At 51.1% G+C, this 22875-nt stretch overlaps 2 protein-coding genes across 3 annotated transcripts; both read right to left on the bottom strand.

Moving 5' to 3' along the window:
* Nucleotides 1-2458: 2458 nt before the first annotated feature.
* igsf10 (immunoglobulin superfamily, member 10) lies at nucleotides 2459-19547 on the bottom strand. 2 transcript variants are annotated; one of them, XM_062472447.1, is made up of 10 exons: nucleotides 19125-19547; nucleotides 18460-18731; nucleotides 18044-18173; nucleotides 16410-16800; nucleotides 14574-15356; nucleotides 12535-14400; nucleotides 10543-12393; nucleotides 8060-8963; nucleotides 5588-5954; nucleotides 2459-4567 (listed from the first exon to the last, which is right to left on the bottom strand). In XM_062472447.1, exons 2-10 carry the CDS (start codon nucleotides 18654-18656, stop codon nucleotides 3017-3019), a joined length of 8040 nt encoding a protein of 2679 aa, XP_062328431.1. In that variant the 5' UTR covers nucleotides 18657-18731; nucleotides 19125-19547; the 3' UTR covers nucleotides 2459-3016. The 2 variants fall into 2 exon arrangements, with proteins under 2 accessions (XP_062328431.1, XP_062328432.1); XM_062472448.1 differs by lacking the exons at nucleotides 10543-12393; nucleotides 12535-14400; nucleotides 14574-15356; ... (2 more) ...; nucleotides 18460-18731; nucleotides 19125-19547 and adding an exon at nucleotides 9181-9198.
* A 2329-nt stretch (nucleotides 19548-21876) lies between these two features.
* LOC134029441 (300 kDa antigen AG231-like) lies at nucleotides 21877-22298 on the bottom strand (the record flags this gene model as incomplete). The annotated part of the gene is made up of 2 exons (XM_062473533.1): nucleotides 21877-21957; nucleotides 22200-22298. Coding segments are annotated over 2 exons (180 nt in total), but the record flags the coding sequence as incomplete, so codon positions are not given.
* Between the last annotated feature and the right edge of the window lie 577 nt (nucleotides 22299-22875).

Genomic DNA, 22875 nt, shown 5'->3' on the forward strand with positions numbered 1-22875 from the left:
CTACGGAAACCACTAAGCACTTCTAGATATTTCCAACCCTGCTCCTGGAGAGATACCCTCCTGTAGGGTTACACTCCAGCCCTGCTCCTGGAGAGATACCCTCCTGTAGGTTTACACTCCAACCCTGCTCCTGGAGAGATGCCCTCCTGTAGGGTTACACTTCAGCCCTGCTCCTGGAGAGATACCCTCCTGTAGGGTTACACTCCAACCCTGCTCCTGGAGAGATACCCTCCTGTAGGGTTACACTCCAACCCTGCTCCTGGAGATCTTTGTAATCTCGTCCATAAACAGCCGAGGACCACTGAGGGTGTGATGAGGTCACATGGGTCACCATCCAGGGGTCGATGATGAGCGTTTGAGCTGAGGCTGGGGTCGTCCAGGGTTCAGCTCATCAATCACACAGGCCCTGCAGGCTTCTCTGCGGGCTTCTCCAGAGACCAGGATGGAAAACAAACAGTCGGGGATCATACAGGAGGGCTGCCGTGAGGAGGGGGAGCATGGGTCGGCCTGCCCTGCCTTTGGTGTACCGGGCCTGGGGTGCAGATCTCCCAATGTGGCCTCTGCCCTGGAGACTGGTAGGTTGAAAGTATAAATATGTTAGAATCATGGATTTTTCTTGAATTAATCATTTTAAAATACATACATGAAATGAAATGTAACTTACATAAGAATGAATCTTTCTTAGAGTGGGTACGCACGCACACACACACACACACACACACACACACACACACACACATACACACACACACTCATATACATTCTTGCCTGGTTGTAAGTTAACATTTGTAAGTATTTATTTGACACTGTGGCAATCAGGGGAACGAGGGTGGAGGGATGAGGATGGGGAAATCCCATGTTTGGGTTTGAATGGGTTCCCCTAGAAACACAGCTGCCACTGGAAGATCAACTCCTTCAGCTCTCACAGCTACAACCCCAAACTGAAACAACATACAAACCCAGATCATCCTCAGGTCAGGGTCTCCATGAATAATCAGTCGCATACAACTGTCTGGTTTGTTCTGGGCGCCATTTTGCCAGACTGGTTAATTGCGTGTGATTTGTCTTCCCTCGTTCCCATGACAGCGGTTTCTCCTAACCCGGGCCCATGGCCCTCATCTTTATAGGAGAGAATTCCTCTCCTTCCTGTCTGGGCTGTGTGGCCGCACTCTGGACTGAGTCATGTCTACGAAGAGAAGACAACAAATTATAATACATGTAAATATCTATATATATAGATTTTTTTGGGGAACAACCAAATCCTAAGTGACCAGTAGTTTCTCTTGGTCTCACTGCTCAGGACTGAGTCCTGAGTAGTAAGAAAATACAGAAATAAATATTTGTATGTATTTATATAAATTTGTCATTTGAATTTTGAACTGCCCAGTCCGCCTGACGATTGTTTTGGACAGACAGCGTTGTCATGATGATGGAAGGTCAAATTTAAGTCAACAGGAGCAACAAGGTTCTTCTCCTACGTATTCTAGATGAGCGTCATTAAAACGAGACCCTAAATAGTTGCAATTTACTCACAAAATTGTTTCCAGTTGTTGGCCTCTTCTTTACAGATGCAATATTTCTGTTAAGACGTAAGATGGTTTTAAAACGATTGTTCTTAATGTAGGAGACTCGCTGGAGTGTGTGTGAGTGTGTGTGTGTCAGAGTGTTTGAGTGTGTGTGGTCTCTGCTCCAACTCATCATCTTGTCACCCAGGCAACATAAGCAACCTGACCTCTCCACCTCCAGCCCAACCACCTCTGCTCCCTCCTCTCCAGTCTGACCCAAACAAGCCTGAACACAAACATCCCGACACCTTAGGGATTCTGCAGATTTACATTTTCAAAACACGAAGAAAAAAGCCACATGCAGAATTCAAAGACATGACAAACAAATTCCACTGTGTTTAATTTATTTTCCTGGGTATCACAAATTGCATATATACATTTTCGTAAAGTAAATATTTTCTACAAAATATATTATTAAACGAAGAAGGATACTGTGTAGTTGTATGAAGTCTGAACATGAACAGTGTCAAATCAACACCCATGCCAGTGAGAATACACACCGAGAGAATGGCAGGACATTCAGTTTATCATGGTGAGGATAACAAAAAAAGCAATTACCAGACAAAGTTCATTGCAGAGAAACCAAATATAGAAATGTGAAGACACTGCATACTGGTCCAGTGTAAAATTGATGCTAATATTTATATTGTGTCTTTTACTATTTAAAGCTCTGTTCATATGTAAAGGAAAGTTTGATTTCTGACAGATAGAAAAATAGCTTTCTCCTTCTATGAACGTGTCTATTGTCCCTGTTTCACTGCAGCGGTTTCGGTCACAAAACCTTCAGTCCCGAGATGTAAACATGCTGAGTCTGTGGGGGTCGAATCCCACAGGGAGCGCTTCTCTTTCTCGCTCTCACTTCTTCGTGGGCTGTAATTTCATCCTTGTTTGCAGCAGCGTCTGGAAGAAAACGCCGTAGCTTGGCCGTCCGGCCCTCCTCTTAATAAACAGTCCAAATGAAAACCACTCTGAGGTTTCCAGACCCCTGACTTCCACCTTATGACAAGAATAACAGCTCTCGCCTTCCCAGAGTTCCTGGCAGAGAACAGGGCCTTCTCTGTACAGTTTGTCCTCCTTTCCCTCGTGCCTTTGTTCATTCCTTTCGTTCGCCGGGAGAGTAGAAGCGATCCAGTCCAACTGTTCCACGAGCTCTGATCCTCACAGATCCACACACGGAAAACAAGTCCACTCTGGAAACATAGTGTATAATACAGGAGACACTGAAAGAAAAGCACTGGAGCAGGTTCTTGGCTGTTCATAGTTTTTATACTGGCGTGTCCATACTGGTATATCCACACTCCTAATCCACACTCTATAGCCACACTCCTAATCCACACTCTATACCCACACTCCTAATCCACACTCTATATCCACACTCTATATCCACACTATATATCCACACATTATCCATACTCCATACTTTGTGTCCACCCTCCTCCTCAGCCTGTCTCTCACAGCACCCTCAGGTATGTGACCCGCGTGTCTGAGCCCAGGTGATTCTTGGCCCGGCACTTGTAGGGTCCGGAGTCTGAGGTGGTGGGCCTCTGGATGATGAGGGTTCCCTGGGGGTGTAGCAGCTCGCTGCCCCGAGGACGCCCCTGGCTAGCGGCCGACAGCACCGAGTGATCAGGAAGCTCCCAGGACACCTCCGGCTTGGGAATCCCGATGGCGGCGCAGATGAGCTGGACAGGCGCCCCAGCCGCCGCCCTCACGGTGGGGGGCGGGCCTGTGGTGATGCGTGGTGGGTAGGCGATGATGATGACCGGGACGGTGAGGACAGCCTCACCGGCCTCGTTCCTCGCCCGGCAGACGTAGTTCCCCCGGTCGTGGAGGGTGGTGTCCTTCACCACCAGGGTGCCATTCTCCATCAGCTGGTGCCGGCCCTGGACCTGCGGCCGGGCCAGGGTGTGGCCTCCTGGGACCGTCCAGAATATGCTGGGCCTGGGACTGCCGTCTGCCAGACAGTGCAGGAAGAGGGGGTCCCCAGACACGCTGCGGATGATCCCCCGGGGGCGGGTGAGGATGTACGGCTTCTGCCCCACCTCCAGGACAATCAGCTTCTCGATGTAGCCGATGGAGTTCTTGGCGGAGCAACGATACTTCCCAGCATCCTCCTTGCTGGGGTTGTAGATGACGAAAGTGCCGTCATTGCCCTGGTGATGCCGTGGGCCGCGCTCGGGGCCGGGGTCGAAGCGGCTTCCGTTCGGCAGCAGCCAGGTGATCTCCGGGGCGGGGTGTCCGTCGGCGGAGCAGTTGAGCACGGTGGTTTTCCCCGTGCGGGTCACGACACGCTCGTTGAAGGGGTTCTTGAAGATGGGCCGTCTGAGCGAGGTCGTGACCTCCAGCTGCACCGCCATCACCGCCTCCCCACCATCGTTCCTCGCCATGCAGATGAACTCCGCTGTGTCCGTCGGACGCACGTTCCGGAACTCCAGCGTCCCGTTGGGGTGCACGACGATCCTGCTGCCGTAGTACGGAGCCGTGAGGAAGATGTTGTCCGGCATGATCCAGGTGATCTTCGGGGGCGGGTCTCCCTCGGCTTTGCAGTCAATTAGCTTCCTGGAATATTTGGCGGCGGTGTCCTTCACCACTGTCCTGTTCCGGTAGTATCCGTTGATCACCGGAGGGTTCCCGTCGACGTCCAGCTTGTACACCTTGCTGTCGTCCCCGGCTGTGTTGCGGGCCATACATACGTACTCACCGGCGTCCACCGGCTTGGCGTCTCTGATGTCCAGCGAGCCGTTCACATGCATGAGGTAGCGCTCGTTGGAGGCTGCGATCATGTCGTTGGTCGGCAGCATCCACAGGATCTTGGGTTTGGGCTCGCCGGCTGCCTCGCAGTCGAAGCGGATGTTGTCTCCGGGCGCCACCTTGGCGTATGTCCTGCTGGGTGTGCGTATCCGCGGGGCGGCCGTGAGCACGGTGATGTGGACGTGCATCTCGTCCTTCCCCAGATGGTTCTCGGCGTAGCAAGTGTAGTCGCCCTCCTCCGAGATGCCCACCTGGAAGGAGAGGAGGGGAAGTAAAGGTTACTGACTGGAGGCTGCTAGCAACAGATAGGAAGTAAGCTGTCACTTTACTTTTGAAAAATAAAGTTTCTGAAGGTAGAATTTTTTATTTATTTATAAAGTTTGATTTTTTTGGGGGGGCGAGGGAAAAAGTCATCTAGGAAGGGTAAACAATGATTTTTTTTTCTTTTTGGAAAGAAAGTTTAGAAAGGTTGATTATTTGGGGGGGGAATACACAGTCACACACTCATGCACATGTGCACACACACACACAACACCTTGGAACATACACACACTTCACCCTTCCCCCATCAGACAGGAAGAATTAAAGGGATTCAACACTAACACTCCTACTGCCTGCCCGCCCTAACTAGGAATTTTCTTTTGGAAAAAAAGTTTCTCAAAAACTATAGATTAATTTGGAGGGAGGGTCCAGGGTCCCCTGGTCCAGCTAACTTCCTGTTTAGCTAACTTCCTGACTCCCTGGTCCAGCTAACTTCCTGTTCAGCTAACTTCCTGACTCCCCTGGTCCAGCTGACTTCCTGTTCAGCTAACTTCCTGACTCCCCTGGTCCAGCTAACTTCCTGTTCAGCTAACTTCCTGACTCCCCTGGTCCAGCTAACTTCCTGTTCAGCTAACTTCCTGACTCCCCTGGTCCAGCTGACTTCCTGTTCAGCTAACTTCCTGACTCCCCTGGTCCAGCTAACTTCCTGTTCAGCTAACTTCCTGACTCCCCTGGTCCAGCTGACTTCCTGTTCAGCTAACTTCCTGACTCCCCTGGTCCAGCTGACTTCCTGTTCAGCTAACTTCCTGACTCCCCTGGTCCAGCTAACTTCCTGTTCAGCTAACTTCCTGACTCCCCTGGTCCAGCTGACTTCCTGTTCAGCTAACTTCCTGACTCCCCTGGTCCAGCTGACTTCCTGTTCAGCTAACTTCCTGACTCCCCTGGTCCAGCTGACTTCCTGTTCAGCTAACTTCCTGACTCCCCTGGTCCAGCTAACTTCCCTGACTCACCTGGTTCAGGTAGAGAGTCCCGTTATCAAACAGGATGAAGCGCTTTGATCGCCCTCCTCCCCCGCTGCTGTCGGACTGCAGGGCGCTGTTGACCAGTGTGCCGTCGGGGAGCCCCCAGGAGATCTCTGGCTCTGGTGCCCCGGAAGCCTTGCAGTCCACCCTCAGGTCGTTCCCATACGGCACCTGCTTCTTGCCGTACACCTTGGGCTCGATCCTGGCAGGCTTCATGGACACGTAGACCTTCATCAGCTGGAGGTCGTCACCGATCGCGTTGCGGGCCACGCACAGGTAGTCTCCGGAGTCCTTGTCGTTGACAGTGTTGATGATCAGGGTGCCGTTGTCCAGGACCTGAATCCTGCTACCCATTCTGGGGAACGAGAAAAGGAAACCATGGAATTATTCTCATGAAAGAAACAAACCACAACCACACAGAAAAGGAATGAGTCTGCGTTTCTCGTAAACTTTGTATTCTTTACCAGCTCAGTACTTTTCGTAAACAATCATCAGCATTTCGTTCTGTGGAACTGTGCCATGTGTAGAACTGAAACCGGGGAACAAACTTTCTGTTTTGATTTAACATTCTGCTGAGTCAGTAGCCGTCGTCTTCACATGTAGCCTGTGAAATGAGTTTTCCTCCTGTGGAGCTTATGTGCACACGCTTTGTGCTGCTCTCCATCTCCATGAAGCACACAGGGAGTGTGTCTCTCTGTCTCGACCTGTCAGCCTCAGAGCACATCAACACCAGCATATATCATCTGCGGCTGTCTCGCATCAAGGCCACCAGCATCTCATTATAAGGGTTAGCTCCTACAGTTGCAGAAAATAATCGAACACTAGAAAACATCACAGTTTCAAAACAGTCGTTTATCACGGTTCATACACAACTGGAAAAATTACTGTACCTTTGACTGTAAGTGTTTGTATAAACCCGCTTTATGACATAGTTGTGAGGATAATAATGATTTAACAAAGCGACCAGTGACCAAGCCGTGACACAGATGGTGTTGTGTTACTCAAACCGGAGAGGAGGGAGGCAGCCTGTCAAGGTCATTATCAGGACGTGCCAGGGCAGAGATGCCTGGGTCACTGTGCAACTCTCACACTCCTCTCTGCGGAACTCTGAATGAGTTGTTACTGTAATAAAAACTGATTTGAAATGTCGCCATCTTGTTTCTTGGGCAAATGCAATGTTTCATGTTCTGGCTTGTTGAGAATCGTTGGTAAGTGAAAAAGATCGAGGGGAGAGAGAAGAGTTGGCCTGGAAACCTTTATTAGTTTTCACTGCGAGCTACGACTCGTCATTAAAATACAGCATGTGGTAGGATGTCATCTGGAGTTTGTTGAGTTATCAGAGCTCATTGACATGCAGCCCGTTGATTTGCTGGAAAAGCATCTGCTTGAAGCTAATACCAGGCGCTCTCTGAATGACAATTACAAGGGGAGATTTACATTAGACTGTTTCTAAAACCCATTGTTGAATCTTGTACGCAATACTGAAATAAATGAACGGAAATAAACGTTTCTGAATAAAAAGCAGATTGAAAATGTTCTTGCTACTAAAGTATACCGTAAAGGCATAATGAAGGTAATAACTGAAATATCCACAACGACGAACCTAAAATTAACGGTTAGGATTGTAAACTAACCGAAAATCTAAAAAAATAAGAAATAAAGGTTCCATCCTTCACAACAATCCCCAGTGTTTAGGTTGTTAAGTTTTAAAGATCCAGTTTCTATTCCAATGGCTTCTTTAATCACCCTAAGCCTGCTTCCATTGGGACCCAATCTGATTTGATTGAGCGCTAAGTCTGTGAATTCAAGGAGCACCGTATCTCATTGTGCCTCCTCCGATTTGGAGAGCAGGGCTTTGACTAATCCTCAGATATAAACACTAACACTATTATCCCGTACCTCGGGGAATCACCAACAGGGCAGGAAACAGAAAATGAGGGAAAATAGAAACTTGAAACCCGATCTTCACTATGAAAACTGGGATATTTCTGCGGTATAAATAACGGTGCAGTTATCCCAAGAGATCCCAAGACATATTTCCACGCAATGTGTGCAGTTTATGCCAGAGAGATTGAGTACAATTCAAAGAAGGGTTTTATTTTTAAAGTCTATCTGTCTCCAATCCAAGTTTCTCAACTCTATGTTCCTGTTAAACTGTGTGTCCCCATGGCCTAAATGGAGACTGGGTCCAGCTCGCTTGAAACAAGCAGAAATCCCTCTGGAGACACAACCTCAGCTATTTGAGGGCTGCTCACCATTAATACACAACGGTCCTGAGCTAATACTTTACACATGGTTTCCTGTGTGTGAATGTGTTTTTGTCCGGTACACTACATGTGTGACTGTGTGTGTGTGTCTGGGACAGTAAGTCTGTGAGTGTGTGTGCCGTGTCATGCACAGTGAGTGTGTGTGTTATGAACAGTAAATATGTGAGTGTGTGTATGTTGTGTGTCTCAGTACCTGTGCTTCTGTTGCACCACAGCCTTGGAGGGCAGTCTCCAGATGATGGAGGGTTTGGGGTCTCCGCTGGCCGAGCAGTTCATCCTCAGCTGGTCTCCGTACTCCAGCTCCGTCCTGCGCCGCGACGCCTCCACGATCCGGGGCGCCGCCTCCCTCTTATCTATCGCCAGGGTAACCACGCGACGCTCCGAGCCCGTGGAGCTGGTGGCGATGCACTCGTACTTCCCGCCGTCCGTGACCGCCACGTCCTCCAATAGGAGGGTCCCGTTTAGGAACACAGACACCCTGGGGTCAGGAGAGGTCCTTCGGGGACGGATCACAGAGCCGTCAAACAGCACCCAGTGCACCGTGGGCTGAGGGCTGCCCTGGCCGGTGCAGGCCAGCCACAGGTCCTGGCCCGCCTCTGCTTTCACCTGCTGCCGCTTGTCCTCCAAGATACCAGGGGGCGCTGCCACCACCTGCAGTCTGACCGTGGCCGTGTCTGCACCCGCCGGGTTGCTCGCGATGCACTTGTAGTGACCCCGATCATAGACGGTCACATGCTGGATGACCAGGGTGCCGTCCGGGGTCACCCACACCCTGTCCTGGTTGAAGTGGTGACCTCTGACCTGCGTGCGGTTAGCCAGGATCCAGGACACCAGCGGAGAGGGCCGACCCTCTGTCTTGCACGTCATCTCCACCTTCCCCCCTGAGTGGGACTGGATCTCCCTCAAGTGGGGCTCCAGGATGCGGGAGGGGTAGGCCACCACCGACAGCATGACCAGTAGCTTGGTGGAGCCCTGGGGATTCTCCGCCAAGCACAGGTACTGACCGCGGTCCTTGATGTTGGCGTTCTGGATGGACAGGGTACCATTCTTGAACACCTCAAACTTTCCCATCCGCCCTGTGATTGTTATCGTGCTCCCTGTCAGAGAGAGAGAGACAGAGAGAGAGACATAGAGAGAGAGAGAGAGACACACAGAAAGAGAGACAGGGAGAGAGACAAAGAGAGAGACAGAGAACAGAGAACATACGTTGACAGACATTCATAGATATAAACTGAAACTATTAGATACCGTTTAAACAGTCTTTTTTTAAAGATAGATTTGCAGTCAGGCCTTAGCAACGTGTTTCCTCCCTACCTGTGCTTGAGGAGAACCTCTTCCTACCTGTGCTTGAGGAGAACCTCTCCTACCTGTGCTTGAGGAGAACCTCTCACTACCTGTGCTTGAGTAGAACCTCTCCCTACCTGTGCTTGAGTAGAACCTCTCCTACCTGTGCTTGAGGAGAACCTCTCCATACCTGTGCTTGAGGAGAACCTCTCCCTACCTGTGCTTGAGGAGAACCTCTCCTACCTGTGCTTGAGGAGAACCTCTTCCTACCTGTGCTTGAGTAGAACCTCTCCCTACCTGTGCTTGAGGAGAACCTCTCCCTACCTGTGCTTGAGGAGAACCTCTCCATACATGTGCTTGAGGAGAACCTCTCCCTACCTGTGCTTGAGTAGAACCTCTCCCTACCTGTGCTTGAGGAGAACCTCTTCCTACCTGTGCTTGAGGAGAACCTCTTCCTACCTGTGCTTGAGGAGAACCTCTCCTACCTGTGCTTGAGGAGAACCTCTTCCTACCTGTGCTTGAGTAGAACCTCTCCCTACCTGTGCTTGAGGAGAACCTCTCCCTACCTGTGCTTGAGGAGAACCTCTCCATACATGTGCTTGAGGAGAACCTCTCCCTACCTGTGCTTGAGTAGAACCTCTCCCTACCTGTGCTTGAGGAGAACCTCTTCCTACCTGTGCTTGAGGAGAACCTCTTCCTACCTGTGCTTGAGGAGAACCTCTCCTACCTGTGCTTGAGGAGAACCTCTCCCTACCTGTGCTTGAGGAGAACCTCTCCATACATGTGCTTGAGGAGAACCTCTCCTACCTGTGCTTGAGGAGAACCTCTCCATACATGTGCTTGAGGAGAACCTCTCCTACCTGTGCTTGAGGAGAACCTCTTCCTACCTGTGCTTGAGGAGAACCTCTCCCTACCTGTGCTTGAGGAGAACCTCTCCATACATGTGCTTGAGGAGAACCTCTCCTACCTGTGCTTGAGGAGAACCTCTTCCTACCTGTGCTTGAGGAGAACCTCTCCTACCTGTGCTTGAGGAGAACCTCTTCCTACCTGTGCTTGAGGAGAACCTCTCCTACCTGTGCTTGAGGAGAACCTCTTCCTACCTGTGCTTGAGGAGAACCTCTTCCTACCTGTGCTTGAGGAGAACCTCTCCTACCTGTGCTTGAGGAGAACCTCTCCTACCTGTACTTGAGGAGAACCTCTTCCTACCTGTGCTTGAGTAGAACCTCTCCTACCTGTGCTTGAGGAGAACCTCTTCCTACCTGTGCTTGAGGATAACCTCTTCCTACCTGTGCTTGAGGAGAACCTCTCCTACCTGTGCTTGAGGAGAACCTCTCCCTACCTGTGCTTGAGGAGAACCTCTTCCTACCTGTGCTTGAGGAGAACCTCTCCTACCTGTGCTTGAGGAGAACCTCTTCCAGCTGATGGACGGCTCAGGGTTGCCTGTCGTCTCACAGGGCAGGAAGGCGTTGGAGTTGGAGAGGACGGTGTAACTGGCGGCGTTGCCCCCCACTATCCTGGGCTTGCTGAGCAGGCTGTCCGTGGAAGGCTCAAAGCCCACGATGTTAGACGTGGTGGTCTCGTATCCAGTGAGATGGTTGTAGGCGTTGGAGATGGTGTTGTCTATGTCCTGCCTGCTGTAGGGCCGCTGGGTGCTGCTGTGGCCCTGCTCAGCTGTCAGGACCATCAGGGTGTCGAAGATCATGGTCTTTTCTTCTTGTCCTCTTGGTCTAATGGACACGGTGGGCCTGGGTCTTTGGATCAGCGTCCTCTGTGTGGGCCGCCCGCCCTCTCTGCCTGGGGGTGGCCCGGCGTTGCTGTTCCCCCTGATGGTGTTGCTGTAAGTTCTGGTGGTGGTGTAAGGCCTGTATGTGGTGGTGGGGTGGGGCGTAGTAGAGGTGGTTGGGAGTCTGGTGTAGGCTGGTGGTCGGCTGGTTGAAGGCTCCCTCCAGTTGTCGTAGTAGGGGTCAGTGGACACGGTCACGGCTGACCGCTCAGCCTCTCTGGAGGGCGTGTACAGGGGCTTGGACACAGAGACAGTGCGCTGAGGCATTCTAGTGGTCTCCATGGGGGTCTCCATGGTGGTTTCCATGGTGGTCTCCATGGTGGTTTCCATGGTCTCCATGGTGGTTTCCATTGTAGTCTCCATGGTGGTTTCCATAGTGGTTTCCATGGTGGTTTCCATTGTAGTCTCCATGGTGGTTTCCATGGTCTCCATGGTGGTTTCCATTGTAGTCTCCATGGTGGTTTCCATAGTGGTTTCCATGGTGGTTTCCATTGTGGTTTCCATGGTGGTTTCCATGGTGGTTTCCATGGTGGTTGCAGCTTCTGTTGTGCTGGTGGGAGCTTTGGTGGTTGTGGTGGACTTCCTGAAAGGCCTCCTAACCCTGAATCCCCTCCTTGTCCACCCTGACCCTCCTCCGTTGGGTCTACGATTACCCCCAAACCGGCGCGAGGGGGACCGCCCCGACACCTCTGATTCCAACCCAGAGGAGGAGGCCTCGTCGGGGGCCTCTCCAGGGGGGGGCTGGGCAGTGGGCGGGGAGGGGATGGTGTGAGTCTCCAGGGAGGTGCTGGCTGAAGGAGTAGTGGTCTTCCAGTGAGAGGGAGGCTTGGATGTGGTCGAACGCAGAGTCTCCGGGTCCGAGGAGAAGGAGTCTTCGTAGTCGTCACCAGAGGAGGCATCTGGGTTCCCCAGCCCTCTCCCTGGGGGAGCGGCGGTCACAGGTTCGGACAGGGCATCGACCGTGGGCAACTCGGTTGTGGTTGTGGTCGTTGTTGCGGTCGTTGGTTTGACCGTCCTTGAGCTCCCTGTGGCAGTCGGTGGTCTGACTGGCTTGCGTAACCTCTCCAGTATCTCTTTTTTCCTGTCCCTGCCACCAAACAGCCTGTCCCAGGGGATTCGACCCCGGATCACCTTAGAGGCAGCGGTGGTGGTTGTGGTGGTTCTGGAGGTCCCTGGCTCATCTGTCATGTAAGGATCTGGTGTGGGGTCGGCCTCCGGGGCGTCAGCTGAGGTAATGTAGCCACTGGAGACCTCCAGCCTGGCCTGGGGCTGGGTGGAGGGGGGCTGGGTGGAGGGGGGCTGGGTGGAGGGGGGCTGGGTGGAGGGGGGCTGGGTGGAGGGGGGCTGGGTGGAGGGGGGCTGGGTGGTGGAGGGCTCAGAGTATGGAGAAGTGACAGTGGATGATGTCTCCTCCGTCAGGCCACTAGTCTTCCTCTTGCCATCCACACATTCACCACACTCTGAAAGAAAAATATACTTTCATAAAAAATGTTCCCAATTAATTCCCAATGTACTGCGCTGCAAATCACTACAGACTGGTGTGATACCAGAAATCATAAATCAAACATATTCATCCCAGTCGCAAACGTCGTTCAGCCTACCTGTAGTGAGCTCCACGCTAAACGGCACCGTTCTGTTGCCTTGCTTCCTCCCGGACAGCTTGTCCAGGAACGACTGGATGTCAGTGATCCTGTTGGGCTTGATGATCCTCCTCCTCCCGGGGCCCCTCCTGCGGCCCCCTCCCTGAGCCCCCTTCTTGGGAGGGATGATGTGTATCTGCTGGCGGGAGATAATGGTGGACCCGGCCGGCAGGCGTGGGGACTTGATCCTCTGGGTGGTGTGGAAGGTAATCTCATCCTGCTGCCTCTCGGTAGTCGTTACGGCCGTGAAGGTGGTCTGGCTGTCAGGGTCTGTGGACGAGTGGACAATGGGGTCCGAGGGGAGCCCAGGACCGTCCATCATGGGGGTCACGTTGGGGTCAGTGAGGAAGGTCAGGGTGGTTCCGCTGCCGGAGATGGAGGTGGATGTTTCGGGGTCGGTGCGGGGGTCTCCTGAGAACAGGAGTTGGGTGATGTCGGAGGTGTTGGTCACAGTGAGGCGGAGGGTGACGGGGCGCTTGCTGATCGTATTGCTCTCCATAGCATCGCTGGCTTCTCTGTGGTGTGGACTGGTGGCATGTGAAGCGACTGCATCGTTCACACTCTTTGTGGCACCCCCTGGTGGAAGGGTAAATGTAGACTTGATGGGTGTGGCATCAGACTGAGTTTGCGACTCTGTTGTCTGTGTGTACGCGGTGTCCATTGACGTGGTAAAGCTCGGCTGATGTCTGTCTGGATCCCTGGATGTTGCCGTGACACTGGTTTGACCGTTTTCTGTGTCTGTCGTAACATAATACTGACCGCTCTCTGTGGTTGCCATGGATTCAGTTTGACTGTAGAACTGCTGTGTGCTCACAGCCTCAGTCGCTGTTGCTATGGTGCCATCGTGAGTGTTTTCCTTTGTTGGCTTGATGGTTCTGAGTGGCATAACAGGCTCTCCCTGAAGTAAACCCTCCGCAGAGCCTTCCTCCCCGTCCCCAGACATCCCAGGGTCGGACTCATCCCTGTCAGTCTTGGCCGGGGATCCACTTTGGGCCTTTTTAATGAACTCCGCAAACATCCGGGGGTCCACTTTCCTGGAGGTTTTGTCAAAGACCCTCCTGTAGCTCCCAGTCTGCCTGCTGTTGCCGGAACCCTTCCTCCGTCCTCCCAGCCTGCCCCCAGACCCCCTGCCGTGGGGCCTGTGTCTGGGATAGGGCCGATCTGAGGTGAGGGTCCTTGACTCCTGACTGGTCCTGTCAGAGGGAGTCTCACTGAGAGACATGCCAGCCTCCTCCTGCACACTAGGATCAACCTCCACCCCAGAGCCCTCCCCGTCCCCCTCCGCCCCTTCATACAATCCCTGACCCGTCACGGTGACCTGTGACACCAGCAGGTCCGCTCCCAGGTGATTGGCTGCCAGGCACCTGTAGAACCCTCGGTCTTGGCCAGTCAGCTGCTGGATCCCCAGGGTTCCGTTCTCGTAGAGCTTCCGGTTGTTGTTGGACTTATCCAGCACAGTGTTGTCGGGTAGAACCCACTGGATGGAGGCCTCGGGGTTCCCTGAAGACCCGCAGTCCAGAACCAGGCCCTGACCCAGTGGCCGAGCGAGCCGGGCCCCGTTCACCTCTGCATCTTCCACGTCAGACGACAGCACCGTGACCCGGAAGCTGAGCATGTCGGCATCCAGGTAATTGGTGGCGATGCAGCGGTAGAGACCAGAGTCCGAGACATCCGCCCCCCGGAGGATGAGCCTCCCGTCGGCCGTGATCACCACACGGTGGTCCTCGCTGGTGTAGGGCGCCCGCACCTTGGTGCCGTCCGCCAGGATCCACTCCACTGAGGGCCTGGGCTCCCCCAGGGTCAGGCACTTCAGCTCCACAATGCCCCCTGGAGACACAACAGCATTCATGGTTTTGTTTTGTTCATTTAGCTTTACGGTTTTATCCAAATCGACATACAAATATTAAGTACAAGTTGTTATGATGTTGCGACAGCAAGGAGAATTTCTGGTAGAGACCTGAACAACAAGGCAAAATGTGTCTTCTAAACACTTAACAAACCTATGAGGACGGCGTGTTCAGTCTTGGTCAGGTTGTCTCGTCTGATCATGGTCCAGCTGTAGCGATCCTTCTTCGGGGGTCCGCTCTCCACCCTCAGGTTGACCACTGACTGGTACTTTATATGCAGGGTGGAGAAAGTGGTTGTGGTGCGGTCCAGCTGAAAGCTGACCTCTCCTTGCATCAGCCAGGCGGGAGAAGCCTTGACCTCAGCCTCAACGTCTGTATGGATGTCCTCGCCTCCCTGGTCGGGCCTCACCTGGTCGGGCCTCACCTGCCTGTAGCGGTACACCATCTCCGGGCTCCTGGCCAGCATCAGGCCCCGCTCCAGCCTCATGGCCGTGTCGCTGTAGGTGGCCAGGATGCGCCACAGCGGCTGAATGTGTTCGTGATCGATGTTGCAGACTAGAGACGTGGAGATGCTAGCGGTTAGCATGGTGACGTTAGCCTCCCCCTCCTCCTCCACAGTCAGAGACAGGTCCTCCATGGCCGAGGGCCTCTGGACGGTACAGGACAGGCTGGCGTCGTTCTGGAACTGGTCCGTCAGGTTCATATGGAGGGACCCAATGGGGGCGATGAAGTCCTGGGAGGAGACAGGGGTGTAGTCGCCCTCCTCCAGGGTGAAGTTGCTCAGCTTCAGATGGGACTGGATCCAGGGCTTGGAGCAGGAGAAGGCCTCGCTGGGGAGCTGGGCCATGGCTCTGCCCTGGGAGGGGGTCGGGGTTTCACAGAGAGGGCAGAGCTGGCCCCGGGGGTATTTCCTGTCCCGTTTGCATTTCAGCACACCTGGGGAAACATTCAAGGCATGGTGTCTGAGAGAGAGAGGGAGCAGAGGAAACTAAAGAGAGGGACGGAGAGAGAGAGAGGGGGGGAGAGAGGGAGGGAGGGAGGGAGGGAGGGAGGGAGAGAGAGAGAGAGAGAGAGAGAGAGAGAGAGAGAGAGAGAGAGAGAGAGAGAGAGAGAGAGAGAGAGAGAGAGAAACAGAGGCAGAGAGAGAGATAATCTGGAAGACATTTGATTTCTTTGAGAAAATCATTACTAATACTATTTATGCTTATCTGTGTACATCTTACACAAAACAAGATCTTCCTGGAACTATGTGACTTTTCAAGACACTGACTGCAGTTTGTTCGTCTCTATTTTGGCCCTGAGTACCATTTCTACTCTCCAGCTGAGACCAAGATCGAGATGATCCTTCAAACAAGTCAAGCCCTGTCTTCACTCAGGATTTATCTGTCGTCTTTGGACAGGCATGCATTTCCTGCTGGACTCCTTCCCACGCAACATTAGCTTACAGACAAATAGAGTTTTGTGTTGAGTAAGATGCTAGTGGTGAGGTAGAGGCATCTTCATTCCATGCGTGTGGAGATTCCACCAGATGTCTCTGCTCCGATGCTGCTGTATCTCATGATGCATTTCATGTGCAGTAAAACTGCCAACGTGCCTGTGCCCGGTCGTATAAAACATCTAAAGGACTTTACACGAGGGAGGAATCCTTCATGCCTATCCTGGAACATAAGTATGACTAAAAGCTTTCCATTCCTCCACAGGTTTGGGGAGAGGGAACATCCTGATGCTAAGCAAAGGCAATCCCATGTAATCATGTCAGGTCGTCTTACTCTCCCATCCTGTTGCTGGCAGTTTCTCAACTTACAGGAGTTCAATCCTGTTCTTGGAGAGACAACCTTCTTTAGGTTTTGTTGATAAATACTAACTTCTATTTCCTGTGTAACTACAATGTTATTGCTATAGCTATAGCTGTGTAGCTATGTGGTAGTTAAAATCATCTTCATGCAAAGTGTTTCTAAACGAAAAACGGAACCAAACGTGTTCCCTCACCTGCGTTCCTCTGCACCCAGATGGGGAACCATTCCATACGGCAGTCACATGACCACGGGTTGCCATGGAGAAAGACGTTCTCCAGCCGGGCACATCCGGAGAACACATCGGCAGGGAGACTGGAGAGCGCGTTGTCCGACAGGTGGATGTTCCTGACGGAGGACACCTTGAACACCTGGCTGTGTCTCAGGGTCACAAAGGTGTCGGGGTGGAGCTGCTGGAGGAGGTTCCCCTCCAGGTGAACGAGCTGCAGCGCGGTCAGGCCGTAGAACGCCTCGGGGTGGAGGAACTCGATGCGGTTGTGGTCCATGTGGAGTCGGATCAGGCTCTGTAGGCCTCTGAACGTCTCCTTGCGTATCTCCCTCACCTGGTTGTAGCTCATCTTCAGGACCTGAGAGACGTGAAAGAGGAACTGCAGTCACAACAGAAGAGGCTTGTGTGGGGAGGGAGAGCGAGGGAGAGCGAGGGAGAGCAAGGGAGAGCGAGGGAGCGCGAGGGAGAGCGAGGGAGAGCGAGGGAGAGCGAGGGAGCGCGAGGGAGAGCGAGGGAGAGCGGGGGAGAGCGGGGGAGAGCGAGGGAGAGCGAGGGAGAGCGAGGGAGCGCGAGGGAGAGCGAGGGAGAGCAAGGGAGAGCGAGGGAGAGCGAGGGAGAGCGAGGGGTTCTCATTAACGGCCTCTAGCATTAAAGAGGAAAAACAAACCTCAGTTTCAGCTCAAATTGGTTTCTGGTAAAAAGTTGTGGGTGAGGGATTTTTGAAATAATTATAAATTTGAAGCTCCCTCAAACGCTTGAAGTGGTACATGAACACAAACCCGTTCTCACTCACAACCTCTTCCTGGGATAACTCGAAAATACACTCATTAGTCACAAATTCCTGTAACGGTTTTTGAGGGGGAAAAAAAGAGTTGGGATTTACAACCAAATGTTCTTTGACTCAAACATACATCCTTGTGTGTGTATACTTGGCCAATAAAGCTGATGCTGATTTTGATTCAAAAAAGGCATGCTGAGTTAGCTATGTGTGAGTAATGATCGTAGGGGTATAACAAAAAAATAAAGGTTTTGGAGTTCAGTTACACTTTAAAGAAGAGATTTATGGGTCAGAGTTAACACCCTGGGAGCGAAAGTGTGTCGCTAACAACGATATTTCAGTCAGGCCCGTCGCGGCTGAGACATTTCTCCTTTAACGTCTGGCTGTAAAACAGGGCTGGGGGTGAGCGGAGAGCAGCCATCTGGGAGCGCTTCATATATCAGATGCTGTGAAAAGTACAAGCTGGTGTACGCAAAAGTGTTGTAAAGAAACGCTGTCCAAGTTTTTTTCTTTTTCTTATGAATTTCCCCAACTCTCTTATAACCCTCAGAGCCTACAACTGTCTTTGAACCGAAGAGAAAAGCATGTACATGCACCGTGAACAAACCCATGCAATGAATGAGCTCATCTTGACAGTTTCCTAGATGGATTTCTGTGTCGTTCTCTAACAACCTTCACACCTTGGCACCCAAAGCCTGGAAACGATTCTCTCTCCGCAACGAACGATCTAAGGCATTCACATTCTCCACGGGGAGAGGAGAGGATGATTCACCTTGGCGGGAGATCGGAGGATGGTTTGGTAATGTCTGGGAGGGTTGTGTACCTGTAAGGACTGGAGGTCTTGGAAGGCCCTGTCTTGGATGCTGTGGATGGTATTGCTGTGAAGCATGAGAAGCTCCAGGTGGACCAGCCCAGACAGATCGCTCTCTCTCAGCTCAGTTATGCTGTTGTAGCTGCAGACAGGACAGAAACTGTGTCAGGGCTCATCACTCTCACTGAGACTGCAGGGGAAAGTCTTTTCATTCCTCATGGAGATGAAAATAGAGGGGGGGGGGAGAGAGTGAAGAGGAGAGGGGGCGTGGGGTGGGCATGAGTTTTAGAGAGTGTGCTTGTGTTTGAGAAAGAGAGTGTGTGTGTGTGTGTGAGAGAGAGGGAGGTAGGGAGGGAGGGAGGGAGGGAAAGAGAGGGGGACCATGAGTTTGAGAGAGAGACAGATTAGAGAGAGACTATTTCCCTCACCCTAGGTTAATTCGTTCCACAGCCGGCTGGATCTGGCGCGGTATTGCGGTCAGGTATCTGAAGGTGCAGTGCACTTCGCTGGGAACGTAACACGCGCATGGTTTCGGGCAGGCGCAACTTCCCGGTAGCAAAGAGGCCAAGACAAACAGAGCGTTCAGCAGCGGCCGCCGCAGGTATGAGGGGCCGCTGGCGCTCATTCTGGAGAAGAAAGGCTTCTCACTCGGTTATGGTCGAGGGGGGGCTGCGTCTCTTTTCCTCTCATTAACGAGAACCTGCTGGTAAGAACGACATGGATCAGCAGAGAAGAGCGGATGTTTTATACAAACTCAAACCCCGATACAAATACTAAAATACATACGTGGATAACAACTTTAGCCTATACCCGTCGGAGATCAAATAGATAATATCAGTCCAGTTCAAAGTTATCTTACTTGAACAAAACAAAAAAGTTCCACTTAATTTAAGGCAGGCAACTGAAAAGAAAAATCGAACGAATGCAGGTGAAGCCAGCAGTGTGATTGTGTGAAACTATATCTACTCATAATAACAATTAACCGTGTTTCAGAGATAATCACTGTCCAAGAGCATCTAGATACGCAAAAAAGGAAGCAACAATTATTATAGTCCCCGTTTGTGCATGGCAGACAATTACATATCCAACTTACATTAGAATTGTTAACCCGTAACACCATGCAGACTTTGGCAGGTGAAAACTAAATACATGCAGTATTTATTGAAGATTGGAGATGAAAGTTTATGATCATCTTCTCCAATATGGTCGTTTTATAACAATTGCTAATTTGATAAAAGCATGTTGCGCCAAAATATCAATAGGCGGTTAAAGAATAACCTAAAGCTTTTTGTTGGAAATTCATTAAGTGAATCTATGAAATTACTGTAGGCTAAATTTTGTGAAACTGTCCTTACTGTTCTTCAGTCTCGGGAATAGATTGAAATGCCAATAGTCCATATCTTGGAGAAAAAAATACTTAAAGTGACGGATCGTCCAACTACGGAATTAAGAAAGAATTAAATAAGAAAATAAACAATAAAATTATGTTAGGCCTATAGAATCCAAATAATTCCTTTTCCAGTCCATCCACTACAGGCTGACTAAAGGACAGACCAGTATAAGTAGAGGAGGATGAGTGCATGAATGGTCTCCTTCCCCCCTCCCGCCCCTTTTCCTTCGATACGCTTTGCTCCATGCTGTTTCCAGACTCAGTAAAACACCGCTGTCGCGCACAACGTCTGCCGCGCGCAGGAGCGTGCCGTTGATTGAAGCGTTTTCGCTACGAGCCCAGCTGCCGCGCGCACTGATTACAGCTGGTAAGGATGCTTACGCCTAGGAAGCTATAAACGTAGGCTAACCGTGTTTCTGTCGTGTTTTGCCAGTGGTGCAAGCTGAGGAGACTCGTGGTAGTGAACAGGAAAAGTATCTCAAGTAAGTTATACCCCCTCCCTCTGTTTACATACTTTATTATCATCCATGTTAATGGAAAGGCCTTTAGCTACTATAGTCTCAAAAGTCTCACTATATCAGGCTAGCTCCAAATGAACATGAGACTATTAAATGGCACCCAATTTACTTTTGCGTTGTGTGCTACACAGTGTGAACATTTGGATACTATCCTATTCCTGCATATTTTCAATTGATGACTTTAATCGGTGTTACAATACAACCATGAACTTAACGGTTAACACCGCAATTACCAAGCGGTTTCTGTTCAGTGTTTCTGTTCAGTTCTGCCTGTACCCTGAGTTCCAAGTATTCCTTTATTACCCACAATTGAACACACATGTTGTGACCAAGGCCACAGTCATAGACTGGAAAAAACATACTGTCATTAATGTCTGTCTGGTCACCAAGTAGGCATTCTGTCGATGATAGCATCTTCTCACCCCATGTTTATTTGTAAAGACTGGTATTGTTGCACCGTGTCCAGTGTTGTCATTTGTGCCTTGTCATTTTGGAATGAGCCTGGTTAACACAGGCCGTTCCTTGACTCTAACCTCTGAAATACTGTGATCACTGTGATGTCTCGAGAACTTTGCACTTTAGATCCTTGATTTTCTTCTTTACTTTCTATATGCACTGTCGCCTTGGCTAGTGCCAGTTAAGTGCCGCTAAATAAATAAAATGTATATTTTAATGCACTCCAACAACTCTTGCGTTGCTGCTGAGTCACCATGGCCTCTTGTGTTGTGAAATGAGACACCTCTCCTTTGAGGACGGTGTGGGGAGAAAACGGGAGGGTTATTTGGGGAGTATGTTGCAGATTGAATGCCTTTACTGGTGTTAGGCTGGGGATAGGTAGAGCTCGGTGGTAGAGCTCGGTGGTAGAGTAGAGCTTGCAGATCTGGGGATAACAATTTGAGTCCCTCACCTGTTTGGCAGTTTGGATAAGTTTCTGCTAAATAAATGTTCGTTTTTATTTCATAGTTGTATCATGTTGGAGGTGGGTTTAGCTCAGTAACTCATGTAACTGTGGATAAAGAGGTTGCAGATTCAAGAGGTCATTCTGGATAAAAGTTTCTGCTAAATGAACAGTTATTATTTATGTTCTGTTACCTAAGTATAGCCTCTATGTGCCCTTAGCTTCGGGTCATACGGAGTAGAGATGACAGGGAACCATCATGTCGCCAGATGTGTGTGTGTGTGTGTGTGTGTGTGAACGTCTGTTTTCATGTGTTAGTGTGTGTGTGTGTGTGTGAGAGAGAGCTGTCCTCTGACACATGCTGGTGACAGGGAGAGCTGGTAGTTTGTTTACTCCTCAGCAGTCACATCTGCACACCATCTCCCTCACGCGCGCACACACACACACACCATCTCCCTCACACACACACGCACCCACACACACACCATCTCCCTCACACACACGCGCACACACACACACACACCATCGGCAGGTCACAGATAAAATGTCAGCAGTGTGACGTTGAGTTGTACCTCAGATTTCAGTATATTTCTTCAAGGTGTTCCTGTTCCAGAGAAGGCATGATTAGAGTGTTAGTCTACATGTGTAGGAGCCCAGTACGATGCCATCATCCTTGTAACTTAATAGGATGCTGACCGGAAGTCTTAATATTTGGGGAAAATCATGGCTTACTCTAAATCAGCCTTGCTACTTAGACATGATTTGCTGTGTAGTGTAGTGCTGTGTAGTGATGTGCTGTGTAGTGTAGTGATGTGCTGTGTAGTGATGTGCTGTGTAGTGATGTGCTGTGTAGTGCTGTGTAGTGATGTGGTGTGTAGTGATGTGCTGTGTAGTGACGTGCTGTCTAGTGATGTGCTGTGTAGTGTAGTGATGTGCTGTGTATTGATGTGCTGTGTATTGATGTGCTGTGTAGTGTAGTGATGTGCTGTGTAGTGATGTGCTGTGTAGTGATGTGCTGTGTAGTGACGTGCTGTGTAGTGACGTGCTGTGTAGTGACGTGCTGTGTAGTGACGTGCTGTGTAGTGACGTGCTGTGTAGTGACGGGCTGTGTAGTGACGGGCTGTGTAGTGACGGGCTGTGTAGTGACGTGCTGTGTAGTGACGTGCTGTGTAGTGACGTGCTGTGTAGTGACGTGCTGTGTAGTGACGTGCTGTGTAGTGACGTGCTGTGTAGTGCTGGGCTGTGTAGTGCTGGGCTGTGTAGTGCTGTGTAGTGCTGTGCTGTGTAGTGACGTGCTGTGTAGTGACGTGCTGTGTAGTGCTGTGTAGTGATGTGCTGTGTAGTGACGTGCTGTGTAGTGACGTGCTGTGTAGTGACGGGCTGTGTAGTGACGGGCTGTGTAGTGACGGGCTGTGTAGTGACGTGCTGTGTAGTGACGTTCTGTGTAGTGACGTGCTGTGTAGTGCTGGGCTGTGCTGTGCTGTGCTGTGTAGTGCTGTGCTGTGTAGTGCTGTGTAGTGACGTGCTGTGTAGTGCTGTGTAGTGATGTGCTGTGTAGTGATGTGCTGTGTAGTGATGTGCTGTGTAGTGACGTGCTGTGTAGTGACGTGCTGTCTAGTGATGTGCTGTGTAGTGTAGTGATGTGCTGTGTATTGATGTGCTGTGTAGTGCTGTGTAGTGATGTGCTGTGTGGTGACGTGCTGTGTGGTGACGTGCTGTGTAGTGACGTGCTGTGTAGTGACGTGCTGTGTAGTGACGGGCTGTGTAGTGACGGGCTGTGTAGTGACGTGCTGTGTAGTGACGTGCTGTGTAGTGCTGGGCTGTGTAGTGCTGTGTAGTGCTGTGCTGTGTAGTGCTGTGTAGTGACGTGCTGTGTAGTGACGTGCTGTGTAGTGACGTGCAGTGATGTGCTGTGTAGTGACGTGCTGTGTAGTGACGTGTTGTCTAGTGATGTGCTGTGTAGTGTAGTGATGTGCTGTGTATTGATGTGCTGTGTAGTGCTGTGTAGTGCTGTGTAGTGCTGTGTAGTGATGTGCTG

This window comes from Osmerus eperlanus, chromosome 11 (genome assembly GCF_963692335.1).
Source record: "Osmerus eperlanus chromosome 11, fOsmEpe2.1, whole genome shotgun sequence".
Taxonomy (NCBI): domain Eukaryota; kingdom Metazoa; phylum Chordata; class Actinopteri; order Osmeriformes; family Osmeridae; genus Osmerus; species Osmerus eperlanus.

Coding starts and splice junctions, on each gene's coding strand:
- igsf10 (XM_062472447.1), bottom strand. CDS start 18,656: ATGAGCGCCAGCGGCCCCTCATACCTGCGGCGGCCGCTGCTGAACGCT. Junction 16,801..18,043: donor AAGACCTCCAGTCCTTACAG/GTACACAACCCT, acceptor CACGTCTCTCAG/GTCCTGAAGATGAGCTACAA. Junction 14,401..14,573: donor TGAACACGCCGTCCTCATAG/GTTTGTTAAGTG, acceptor TTGTGTCTCCAG/GGGGCATTGTGGAGCTGAAG.